Raw genomic sequence first — 12,579 nt, forward strand, 5'->3', positions numbered from 1 at the left:
TCTTGGGCGCCTGGATATCTCAGTCCGTTAAGCGTCTGCCTTTGGCTCCGGTCATGATCCCACGGTCCTGAGATCAAGTCCTGCATCGGGCTCCCTGCTCCGCGGAAAGCCTGCTTCTCCCTCTCCCTCTGCTCCCACCGGTTCTCTCTCTCTCTCATGCTCACTCTCCCTCTCTCTCTCAAATAAATAAATACAATCTTTAAAAAGAAAAAAAAAGGGGCGCCTGGGTGGCTCAGTCGTTAAGCGTCTGCCTTCGGCTCAGGTCATGATCCCAGGGTCCTGGGATCGAGTCCCGCATCGGGCTCCCTGTTCCACGGGAAGCCTGCTTCTCCCTCTCCCACTCCCCCTGCTTGTGTTCCCTCTCTCGCTGTGTCTCTCTCTGTCAAATAAATAAACAAAATCTTTAAAAAAAGAAAAAGAAAAAAAATAATTCTTTCTTGGCCATCGCCTCCGGACCCCACTGAACCTCGCCTACACTCAAAAACAACATCATAGGGACCTCGCGTAAGTGGAATCACACAGTACAGCTGTTTTGACCTGACATCTCGCACTCAGCACCATGTCCTCCAGGTTTATCCACATTGTAGCTGGTGTCCGAGCTTCTTTCCTTTTTAAGGCCGAATCCTATTCGTGGTGTGGAGGGACCATGGTGTTTATCCACTCATCCACTGATGGACACTTGGGTTGCTTCCATCTTTTGACTATTGTGAGTGATGCTGCTATGAACATGGGTATACAAATATATTTTCGAGACCCGGCTTTCTGTTCTTTTGGGTATATTCCAGAAATTTCCTTAGACTTTTAAATCATTGGGTTAAACCAAAAAGTCAAACAAACAAGCCAAACAACTCTGCCGTTTACTGTCACTCACTTGGAATATTAGTATCATTTATGAAATTGTTTTTTCTCCTGTTGAGTGCATGAGGCCAGAGGCTTCTCAGCATTGTTGAGGAGAGGAATGATTATCAGCATTTTTGGTGTTCTAGGTTTCTTTGAGAATCTGATGAAAGCCATGGGTCGTATTCCCAGAGAATTGGCATGTGCTTGCACTGACTGTGCATCCAGTTTTGAGGAGTCCCAGATCCCCCCGGGCTCACGGTGACCGTGACTTCAAGGTGAAAGCCACAGCGGAGAGGAGCATCTCTCGGTTCCCGTGGCCAGGCATGAGGAGGGGTGGACTTGCAGGCTCAGACGTTCTACCTCCCTGTAGCTCATCCAGGAACACGTCCGTCCCCTACCTTTGGGCACTCTTCACATGCGGATCATGCAGATCTCAAACCTACTGCTTTGCCTTCCAGAAGCTTACCGTAGCTCCTTTACTTGGAGCCCTCAATTATAGCCAAGGAATGTTTGAAAAGATTTTTTTTTCTGATTCTAGTTCTTTCTTCCCCCTTTCCTCCCCAGATCATGACCTCTGATGAATGCGAGAAAGGAGCAACATTTAGGTTCGTTTCCTGTTTATTATTAAAGTAATTTCCACAAACATTTAATTACATGCATATGTATGAACAGGAGGGAGAAGACAAAACCTTGAATATTCGAGGCAACCAAAATAAAAACGTGATTGCGCCGATATCTGTCACCCTTGTGGACAGAAGGGTTGCCAGAGTGCCTGGACGGTAGAGCGCCTTCACAGAACCCAAAGCGGAGGCTGGGGGAACAAGGGCCCAGCGCTCTGCTCCCCTCCCTGCCTCCCCTGGCCCCCTCCCCCACCAGGCCCCCCAGTGATGTTCAGATATCCCATTTCAAGAGCGGTACGGACTGGGTCTGCTCAGGCTGTTCAAGGTTCTGATCTCAGTGGACTAAGACCTTCCTTGGGATCTACATGGCCTCTGAACTGGAAGACAAAGTCCTGGGCACCAGTGAGCTCTCTTTGTGCCCCTACTTTTCAGTCCACGGTCTGCCGAGGGACACCCGCGATGTCTCATGTTTGCGTGCCGGAGGCTGCGAGAGGGGCCGACGGGGGGCGCACGGCATCTCTCCGGGGGTGCGCAGGGCCGTGCTTGGCCTGCGGGCCCGAGTCTGAACGGACACTTCCATCCTGTCCACGCAGGGGAGAAGGCAGAAGCCGGCCTTCCTCTGAGTTTAGCGCTTGTTCCAGAGGGAGGGGAGGTCACTACGCCCACACTCCTCCACCTCCGTCCTCCCTACCTGCCACATCCCTGCCCCGGAGCTCCCCAGCGCATTCCCAATCCGCACAATTCAGTCGTCAACATCCCACAGACAGACATCTCCTACCTTGGGTTTCGATGGACTTGGGTTTGAGTCTCCGTTCCACCAACTATTAGCTATTCGCCGGGGGCATGTCACTGGGCCTCCTAGAGTCTCGCCCTCCGCGTCTGAGGAGCATCAGGCCCCAGCCGCCTCGCAGGGCCCTGAGGATTGCCCCCCAGAGCCTGGCGACTGGGGGACTCAGGCCTTTCACTGCTTCCTCTTGAGACTCGAGGGGCCTCAGAGAAACAGAGGGTCCTGCTCTTCGGGGGCCATCTGTGCAGGGTGCTGGGAGGGAACGCGTGGCCACGCTTCCGGCGTCTGGGCCTGGGGCTGGCCTGCCCCCCCCGCTGCCCTCTCCGAGAAGCCAGCTGGACACGCCGACTCCAGCTCCGCGCCACACCTCTGTCTGGCATACAGCAGGTGCTCAGAACTAGCGCCTCCAGAGGCAGCCACGGGAGGAAAGGAGCTGGCTGCTTGGACTCTCCGTGTGGACGGGTAGTGTCTCTCAAACGCCGGTCCTTCTGCCACTGGCCTGAACGAGGTCGGCGCTGTCACCCCGGTCAGAAGGGCTGAGCGGCCACCATGTGGATCCGTGGCGAAGACAGGGGCGTCTTGCGCGGGGTGGAGGTTGCTGTCCTGGGCATAGTGGCTGCGTTCTTCTCCGCGTCGCTCTCTGCCGGGGGTTGGGGGGAGGGCGGCCACATGGTGAGGCCAGGCGGGCGGCAGTTCCTCCTTTGGGAGATGGACTTCGGGACGCCTCTGGCGACCCCTGCTCGGCTCTGCCCTCTGTCGACGCCCTCCATCCCCACCCGGGGCGCTGGGAGGCGCTGGAAGGACTGAGTGCCTTCTCCGGAGGAGCACTGGGCTCTGTCCACACCCAGGCCAGCCTCAATCTCCTTTATCTCTGGGACCAAGAGGGACTTTGCCGGGGATTCTGCCAGCCCCATGGCTGTGGTCTCTCCTCCTTCCTAGGAGCCTGGCACACAGTAAGCGCTCAGCAAATGTTTGCTAAATGACCTAACTTAGCTCAGTATCTTATTTTCCTGCTGAGGGTGGTGGGTGGAGACCTTTGCATAATTATCCAACCCCCCAAATGTCATTCAGACCCTCACTCTAGCTCCAGCAGGCTGGGGCCTATTGTCGTGGAAAACGGCTGATCTTGGCCGTGTCCCCGGGGGAATGAATGTTCTGGTAGGAAACGTGGTTTTAAGAGGTTGAAGGAAAGAAGTTCTGTCTTTGGGCTCTCAGAAGCGGCCTCTTGGGGCCATTTGTCTCTGGTGACTTTCTGGCCCAGGTTACGGTTCTCCTTCATCTGCGTGTCCCAAACCAACGGACGGCAGGAGGGAAAGCTGTCTGAGGCCGCCACCTTGGGCCCCACGGCCCCTTGACTCTGTCGCCACAGAGGTGAGGAGGGACTGGCAAAGACTGCCCCCGGGGAGCTAGAGCTGGGCAGAGCGAGGTCACCACCACTGGCCCAGGCCACCTGCTGGGGCGAGTTGAGACAGTGGAGAGCCCGCGGCGGGGGGAGAGGTCAGCGCAACACCGCGGCTGCAAGGCCCTGGCTCAGGGAAGAGCGTAGCTGGGAAAAGAGCCTCATTCGGAGGCAGATGAGTTGACCCCAGCACTCCCTCGCTGAGGCCCCAGCTGGCCACTGGACCTGAGGCAGAGTCTCTTCTTTTCCTCCGCATGTTTCCATGGAAGCAGAGAGCTGGGAGATGCCAGGGGGTGCGGGGCAGAGGGCTTCTTCCAGGTCCGCCACTCCTGGGTCCCCCCTGACCGCCGTCATCGGGCACCTGGTGCGGGGGGGCGCCCCTCGGTCTTCCACTGCCATCCTCGGAGAGCGTCCCCGGCCACCCCGCGAGGAGCAGAGCCAAGCTCCTCAGGACTTCCAGGCCTTGGCCCCTTTCAGTCCCGGCTGACTGGGCAAGCTTTTGCTTCCAGAAGCCTCTTCCTTAGCTCTCTTCCTTGGAGTTTATTGACTGGCCAGCAGCCGAGGGTCCGTGCCAGGCGAGGGGCGACGGTGGCTGGGCTGGGGCTGCTCAAGGCCAATGTCCCATCCACGAGGGGGGTGTGCTCCTTCTGGCTCAGTCCCTCCACATCTCGAGCCCTGCCACCAGCTTCCACAACACGGGAACATGGACAAACGTGCTTTGTTGCCCAGGAAGCTCTCCCATGGCCACCAGGCTCCGACGACCGGGGACAGCGCTGGCTTTAACAGTGGGACCCTCAAGTTCCCCAGGGTGGGGCTCAGGGCTGACATCGAGACGAAGGACAAACCCCACTCCTGGACTGAGTGCCCCTGATGGTGGGGGGGTGCTGATGACGATGTGCCGGCAGCTGGCAAATTGGGGTGGCTTCCTGGTACTTGTGGGGGCAAGGGGCCCCACATCTGTCCTGCTCTGTTGGGGGAACACCGGGCCCGTCTGACCACAGTGGTGGGGAGAGCCACGGAACATGGGTGGGCTCCCACTGGAAAGGCCAGTGGATTAGGGCGGTTTGTGGGTGGCGACTGCCCGAAACCACCCAGAGGGGCAGCAGGAAGCATTCAAGAAAGGTTAGAGCCCTTCTGGTCCTGTTTTGAGAACATTATTAAAAAGCCCCTCCCTGTCCCCTCCCCTGGGTGGTGGCTGTTCGGGGCCGTTCTAGAGGACACTCGTCTAATTTCTGGGGATGCGCAGTGGCTTGGGAGGGAAGACAGGCGTCTTGCTGGAGACCGAGGCTGGCCTTCCCGGCCCGTGAGCAGGGGAGGGTGGTGTGGGCCCAGACAGGGCTCAGGGCTCACACTGACCTGCCCACCAGGCCCCTCCCGACCTGAGTTGGGTGTTGGCAGAAACGGCGCTGGCGGCAGAGTGTTCGTCAAACTGGGGACTCGCCGTTGCTGCCGTGGGCGGCGGCAGGGAACGATTTCTGAGCTCCCAGCCCTGTTCTGGATCGTGAAACTGTCCGGCCTGCCTTGTCATCGACCCCCAGACCCCACTCGCCCGGCCCCAGGCTTCACCATCCGCAGCGTGCCATGGACGGGTCTCAAACTGTGCCCTTCGCTCAGCGCGGGTCCGTGGGGCACGAGGAGGACACAGCCTAGGGGCACCTGGGACGGGTGGCTGGGCTTCATTTTAAGATGCTCCCACGTTTCTTGGAATTGTGAACATTTGTTAACCCTAAAGATACAGCCCGCTTCCTACGCATGTGTCTTGGGCAGTCGGCCGGCAGGCGGGGCCTCAGCGCCGCGGGGACTTTTCTGGCTCTATCCCGGGGCAGGCTTCCTGGCTGAGGGGGACACCATGCAACCGGCCAGACTCTGGACTTCTCTTCTTTAAAGACAGACTCTCCGAGGGGCGCAGCGTGGCGCGGCAGAGAGGACAGCACTCTCGGGGCCCGGCCTCGGATGCTGGCCACCCGCCCTCTGAGGCCTCTCGCGGTGGCACAGCCAGTGCTCACGTGGGCAAGGCCTTGTTTCCCTGTGGCACGAGGCCACGGCACAGACCCAAGGTCACGGCCTCAGGGTCAGCACAGGCCCCTTTCAAGGTTTCCTGCTGGGCCCCTGTACCCACAGGAAAGGGCCCAAGGGGAAACTGCCTTCTACCATATTCTATCTGGGGGCAACACTCCAGCAAAGCATCGGAGCCTAGTTCCCCAAAAATATGTATTCCAGAGTGTGTCCAGAACCAGCCTGCCTTCTCCCCATCCTGCAGGCTCCCGGCCCCACACAAACCGGTGGCAAGCACCTGGCGGGGCGGTTAATCACTCAGGGATGCTGGCAACAGCCTGTGAGGGAAGAGGTGGGGTCGCATTTCATATTTATAGTTACTAAAGAGGATTTTCCTAAAGTACCCACAAATAGAAGTATATTATATTTATATTTATAGTTATATATATATATAGTACTTAATTAGATGCTCTATCAAGGGAAAGCACAAATCTACAGTTTCCTCCGCTAGCAGCTCTTTTCTGTCCCATCACAGAATCCTTAGAGCCTCACCACGTGGCGCCTGCGTCCCGGCCCGTGGCCGGAGGGGTGCGGTGGGGTGCGGATGCCTTGCAGGTGCAGACACTAGCTTATCAAAGCTCTCCAGACGCCTTCCCACACCCCTCCTCCCGCAGCCTGGCTTCCTGTCTCAGATGATGCCTCCCAGAGCTTGCCTGGGGGCAGAGGCAGCCACGCCCCCCCAGGCGTCAGGTGAGGCCACGTGCCACCCCCCCCAAATGTGCTCTCTGCCCAGGACCTGGCTGCGCACAGGGTGTCCCGGCCCCGGGCGGGTCCTCTGGTGCCGCTCAGGAGAGGCTGCTGTCCTGGAATCGAACAGGCAGAGGGAGCGAGGGAGAAAAGCCGCAGTGTTTTCCCCGTGGGGCCATCCGAGGAGTGCGGTGGGCCGGGGTCTCGGCCTGGACGTGGTCTCACCCCCACGGGCTGGTCCGTGTTTCCGAAGGGCAGACGCCGTGGTGGCTTCCCAAGGCAGAGTGTGGAGGCCCGCGGAGCCGCCTTCTAGCCTCTCCTGTGGAGGGAAGGCACTCTCCCCTCCCCGTCGGGACACCCCCCATCCCCGAGCAGGGCATTATTTGTAGGGCCGCAGGAATCGGGACACTTTGGAGCGCAGCAGTTTGATGAAGGACCGCGGGAACATCTCCTTGGACTCCTGGGCTGTGTACTTGAAGTAGTTCTGGGGATGCGCCAACACATCAAAGAGGGCCTTGATGAGTTTCTTGTCCTGCAAGACACGGTGAGGCGGGTGGTGAGGCCGAGTGGGGGGCCGGGGCTGCGGGCCTCTTCAATGTCTGGGGCCCTGGAGGGGCCTGTGGGGTGTCTGCAAGGAAGGGGGAGGAGGACCCCACAGACTCTCTTCCCCATGGATTGTTTTTTGATTTTTTTAAAAAGATTTTATTTATTTATTTGACAGAGAGAGAGAGAGAGAGCACAAGCAGGGGGAGTGGCAGGCAGAGGGAGAGGGAGAAGCAGACTCTCCACTGAGCAGGGAGCCCGATGCGGGACTCGATCCCAGGACCCTGGGATCATGACCTGAGCAGAAGGCAGTCGCTTAACCGACTGAGCCACCCAGGCGCCCTTTGACTTTAAAAAAAAAAAAAAGATTTATTTATATATTTTAGAGAGAGCCCACATGATCGGGGGAGGGGCAGAGGGCGAGGGAGAGAAGCAGAACAGCTTCAGAGGCAGGTGCGGGCCATCCCCCGCCAGGCCTCGAGGGCCAAGGTCTTTGTCCTAAGTGATGGAAACATTTCTAGTTCTGCAAAGATGCTCCTGGCTGCAGGGTGGAGCCGTGGGCAGAGGGCCAGGGCGGCAGGGTTGGGGCGAGGAGCAGAGCCAGCATTGTCTGCAGGATGGACTGATGGAGAGGCCAGCACGACCCTCCGGTTCCCACCACACAGACGGGCCCTAGAAGCCCTAGCTCTGCTCCTGGGTGCAGCAGCATCGGGGGGAACCTCTCTGCTTACAAACTGCCTACTGTGTGGGGGACTGTGCCAGCCCCGGGGCTGGAAGACCCACACTGGGCGAGCCATGCCTGGTTTCTCAGAGGGCTTGCCCAGGGCCACCCAGCTGGGCCGTGACAGCCGGGGGCCCCAACCCTGCTCTAGCCCCGCCCACCTCCGCTCCCAGGCTGGGAGTGCTATCTTCCCAGATGCTGAGCCAGGGCCAGACCCCCAGAGCCCGAGCAAATCCCTGGGTTGGGGCCCTGAGCTGGCTGGTGCCTGCCGCGTGACAGACACAGCGCCCCTCGATGACAAGGTGGCTCTGCTTCTTAAGGCCACGAGCAAGATGACGAGGCAGGCAGTCCCAAAGGTGGGGGCGGGTTCTACTGATTTTAAGCTCCCACCGTGTTTCACAGATGAGGGAAGTGAGGCTGGCAGCTGGTGAGGAGCCCAAAGACCAGTCACCAGGTCCTGGGCTAGACGCCACCAGGGAGCTTGTCTCGGCCCTCCTGGTCTGCAAGGACAGATGCCCTGGATCATCACAGGCCACCGTCCTGGGATCACATGGACCCTTTGCCATAAAGAAGCTCACTCACTTTTAAAATTTCCTGGTGATTCTCCGAGGCGTAGAGCCGTCCATCGCGAACGATATCTTCTATCAACTGCTGGTAGTCCTCTGTGAAACCCACCAGCAGGGAAGGAAGGAAGGTGAAGGTGCCAGACCCTGCCTGCTTCCCCCTCACCTGCAGCCTCTGCCTTCCCCTGCTCCACATTCAGACTTCAGACCTTGGCCAGAGGCAGTTCTGCCTCCAAACCTCTGTATCCTCCACCCAAACTGACCTCGAGTTTTGGCCAGCTAGAAACTCCTAGTCAACCCTCAAAACCCTGCTTGGGCAGTACGTCACGCTGAAGGCCACAGACACCACTCATGGCTCCCTCGGCTGCACCACCCCCCACCCCGTACGTGTCCGTGGCCTCTGGGTCTGCAGGGCCAGACGCAGTGCAGCCACACTGACCGTCATAGGTCACATAGGGCACTTGGAATCCTTTGCCGCTGTTGCCCTCATTGGATTTGAACTGGATCCAGAGCTTCCGGGAGCGGGAGGTGAAGGCGATGGGCCTCTCGTAGGTCTGGCAGGTCTCATAGGTGGTGATAGACGCGGGTGATGCTGGGACAGAGCAGGGGGGCTGAGCGGCTGGCTGACCCACATCCCTGCACCTGGCCCCTGTCCTCCTTCCTCAGGCCGCGTGCTTCCCCCACCTGGTCAGCCACCCAGCTCCCACGCCCAGTCCCCCAAACAGTCCAGCTCTAGTCTCTGCCTGTGCTCCCTCTGCCCCAAATGCCAGTCCCCACCTTCAACCCCAGTTCCTACTCATCCTGCAGAGCAGGTTTCGGTGTCTCCTCCTCCAGGAAGCCTCCCCGACTGCTCCGTCCTCGCACTACCATGTTCCTGCCCTGCCCTGGTGAACCCTTTGTCACTGCCCCTCTGTTGGGTCGTCACTGTCTTTCTCCACCAACTGCTCCTCCAGGATAGGGCTCATGCCCACACCCAGCACAAGTCAGGCCTGGGGTGGGGGGCCCCATTTGGGAAGTCCCCTCTCCCTATGAGCAGATGAACAAGGGTGAGCGTGCTGACCCTGGGGTGCGTGGGGCTGTCCAAAGGGTGCCCCACCTCCTCACTGCTCCCTGGGGAGCCTTCCTGAGATGCCCTGGAGGCGGGAGAAGCTGACCCCCTAGAGCTCAACCCTGTGGGGCAGACAGTGGAGGGGAGGATGTTGGGGACTAGGGAGGCTGGTGACAGAGGAGGCGGGGAAGATGGTCCCGGGCTGGGCTCTGACCGGCTGTGGCATCCTGGGCAGGCTCCCTGCCCTTTCTGGCCTCAGACTTCCTGGCTTATCAGCGACACAGAGTGGGCGACGCTCGCATATGGTAACAAAGAACAAGGGGAACAGAGTGGACAGAAACTCCCTCAATCTCTCTCTCCTCTGCTTAGTCTCTGTTCCTCATACACATTCCAGACCCAAGTGGGCAGGAGTGTTCTGTGTCTGCCTGCGTCTGCCTCCTTCTTCCCTGACGTTCCAACTTGGGGTGTGCTCCCTGGGGGCACGGTGACCTGACAGCAGCCGTGAGGGGTCCTGGCCTGCGCACATGCTATTAGGGACTCAACCTGGATCCTGGGGGGCTCAGGGGCTTCCCCACCTTTCTCGATGCTGTGGCCATCTGGGCACACACTTGTCCTCACCCACTACTGAGGGCCGGCCCACTGCTCTTGGCCCCTTGACAGGGGTGATGGGCCAGGAGGCTGGAACTCCCAGAGGGGAAGGGACGGGCTGTCTGACCCTGAGGCATCTTGTGTGTGTGCCCCCGAGCCTCAGAGGTAGCAGCAGGTGGGCGGAGCAGCGGTCGCTCCTGGGGCCTCACCCTCGGTGGCATGGCAGGACAGGCAGGACCCCTGGGATGAGACTAGCTTGTGGTCAGCGTGGAGACCAGACCGGACCGGCCCTGGCTCCCACGCTCAGGGTGCACCCCCCACTCGCCACAGCCTGGCACGGAGCCCTTTGGGTCAGACAGAGGTGGGCTGCGAACCCGCCCCACGGGTGACCCTGGGCGGCCCCTCTGCTGCCCCGCCTCGACCCGTGCATACCGCTCTTCCTCATGACCAGGACGTCGCCGCACTCATCCTCAACGGGCAGGAAGATCTCGGGGACCACGATGAGGATCCTGCGCTTGGGGGGCGGTGAGATGTGCCACACGCACTCGGCGTTGGCCGGATAGTCGCCGGGGTAGTTAGGGGACTCGATGTAGCCCGTGTAGTCGCCGAGCTCGCCGCCGCAGTGCTGGTCTGTGGGCACCGGGGCCCCACGGGCCTGTTCAGGCCGGCTGCACGGGGGACGTGGAGGGCGGGCCCTCGACGGCCCCGCGGCCCACCTCCACCCAGGGTCCCCCGCAGCCAGCTCGGCCCTGGGCCGCTCTTCTCACAGGGTCGTCTCCCTGGGGGGGCGCCCTGGGGCAGGCCCACCCGGTGTCAGCTCCCCTGCCAGCCCTGCTCCTGCAGGTGGCCCACATAAAAGCCCAGTGAACCCCCACTCAGTGAACCCCCACCCCCTCTTTCCCTCCACGCACTCCACGCTCAGTGTCCGCCAGGTGCCCGGTGTGGTCGCCCTCCCCACCGAGCAGGAAGGCTGGGGGACAAGCAGGCAGCGCAGTGAGGAAAAAGACCTGCTTCCCTTTCTTTCCTTTTGTAGCTAAGCTGCGTAATCCTCAAGAGGCCAAATGCGACATCTTTATGAGCTAAATGCTCCTAGCCTCACCCTTACACCTTAGGTCTGCAAAGAGAACTGAACAGAAATACTAAACATACAGAATTTTCTTATACCGTTTCATTTATAAAACACTTCACATCAAAATTTCTGGGAAACATTTCATATTTACCTTACCTTCCAGAAGCTTCCCTCCTATTTGCTTTCTCCACTTTTATTCATGAGGACGTTTAAAACCCTGTCTCTGTGGAGCCCCACCACTGTGCCTGCTCTTCTGTCCCCAGAGGCCACGAGCCCCAGGGGACGCCCCGGGGAAGTGGGCAGCTCCCACCTCTAGGATTAAGTCCCCTTCATGGCCCTTTGGGCTGTCCTAGACATGACCAGCAGCCCAGGAAAGGGGTAACTGGCTAGAAATTGATTTGGGGAAGGGTACAATACCAGAAAATCTGTCCCAGAGGACTCCGAAAAATGAATTAAAAATATCTAAAGTCTGTTATGCCCAAATGACTTGCTAAATGACGGCCTGGGCTATCTATTTCCCAAATCGTCTTATGCTGCCCACATTTCTTTTGGCTAAACTGAGTTGCTCACAGACAGGAGGAAGCCTCTGGTCTTCCTCTGGCGCCTCCACCCCCGTCCACACCTGGCGCTTGCTTCCTGTCCCCCGGGCTGGTTTGCGTCCACTTGGCAGCCCAGCCACGCGTGCCTTCTGAGCAGCACGGCCGGACCCTCAGCCGCTGCCCCGCAGGCCCCCCGGCGCGGCCTGGCTCTCCCCTCCACAGACCCGGCGCCTCGAGCAGGGCCCGCCGAGCACAGGGGTGCGGGCATCACCCTGAGCAGATGAGCGGATGTGCTAGACCGGGCGGAGTCCCCGGGGTCCTGCGGGCACCACGTGGGGTGCGGGCTCACCCCGCCCCAGCAGCCCAGCCCCTGGCCGCGGGGGAGCTGCACCTACTTTTGCAGTGAGTGACGTTGGTGGAGCCATCGAAGTCCGTGCTGGTGTTGCCCGGGCAGGTGATGCAGTGGTTCTGGCCAAACTCGGGCTGGTAGGTGCCCACCGGGCAGCGGATGCACCGGTGCGTGGTGGTGTTGTAGTGGTGGCCCGGGGAGCAGTGCACTGTGGGCCGGGGTGGGGGGGCAGGTGGGACAGGGCAGGGGGCATTCTCCCTGGCGCCTCCCTGCCCTCGAGGTCTGTCTTGGTGCCAAGTTCAAGGCCCTTCTTTACCACCCAGTGGCCTCCCATCACCCGCACCCAGTCCTGGCCCCGTCCACAGCTGTGCGGAGCGTGGTGGGCCGCCGGGAGCTGGGCAGTGAGCTCCGCAGACCAAGGCCCGCCCCCGAGGTGCGTGTGTTCGGGGGCAATACATGGGGCATGAGATGTTGTAAGGCCAGGCATGGGCTGCTCAAGGGGCGCAGGGATCTTGGGTGGAGGCTTGAGCAGTGTGGAGCTGGCTGGGAGGCCATCTGGGCGGAGGGAGCGGCCAAGCTGGGCCCGGAGTGGGCTGCGCATGCCGGGTGTGGCCAGAGGGGAGGCCACAGGCCACGGGAACGGGCTCCTGGGGCCAGGGGGTCATGCTAGGCTTTGCGCTGAGGAAGGAGGGCCCCTGGAGCCACTGCATGGTCCTGTCTGATGCTCTGGGAAGGGGGCGGGGTGGGGGGACAGGTAGCAGTGGCCTGGCT

General features: G+C 60.2%; 1 protein-coding gene across 2 annotated transcripts in view; it reads right to left on the reverse strand.

The window, feature by feature from the left end:
• Positions 1–1,440: 1,440 nt before the first annotated feature.
• SCUBE1 (signal peptide, CUB domain and EGF like domain containing 1) overlaps positions 1,441–12,579 on the reverse strand; it is a 141,576-nt gene continuing 130,437 nt past the window's right edge. For both annotated transcript variants that reach the window (XM_032416309.1, XM_032416308.1), the window contains 5 exons: positions 11,855–12,016; positions 10,284–10,481; positions 8,655–8,807; positions 8,235–8,314; positions 1,441–6,920 (listed from right to left, as the gene is read on the reverse strand). In XM_032416309.1, the coding sequence (XP_032272200.1) occupies positions 6,768–6,920; positions 8,235–8,314; positions 8,655–8,807; positions 10,284–10,481; positions 11,855–12,016 (746 nt within the window). In that variant the 3' untranslated portion in view covers positions 1,441–6,767. The remainder of the gene's footprint in view (positions 6,921–8,234; positions 8,315–8,654; positions 8,808–10,283; positions 10,482–11,854; positions 12,017–12,579) is intronic.

Source organism: Phoca vitulina, unplaced genomic scaffold, assembly GCF_004348235.1.
Source record: "Phoca vitulina isolate PV1807 unplaced genomic scaffold, GSC_HSeal_1.0 scaffold19, whole genome shotgun sequence".
In the NCBI taxonomy this organism is placed as follows: Eukaryota; Metazoa; Chordata; class Mammalia; order Carnivora; family Phocidae; genus Phoca; species Phoca vitulina.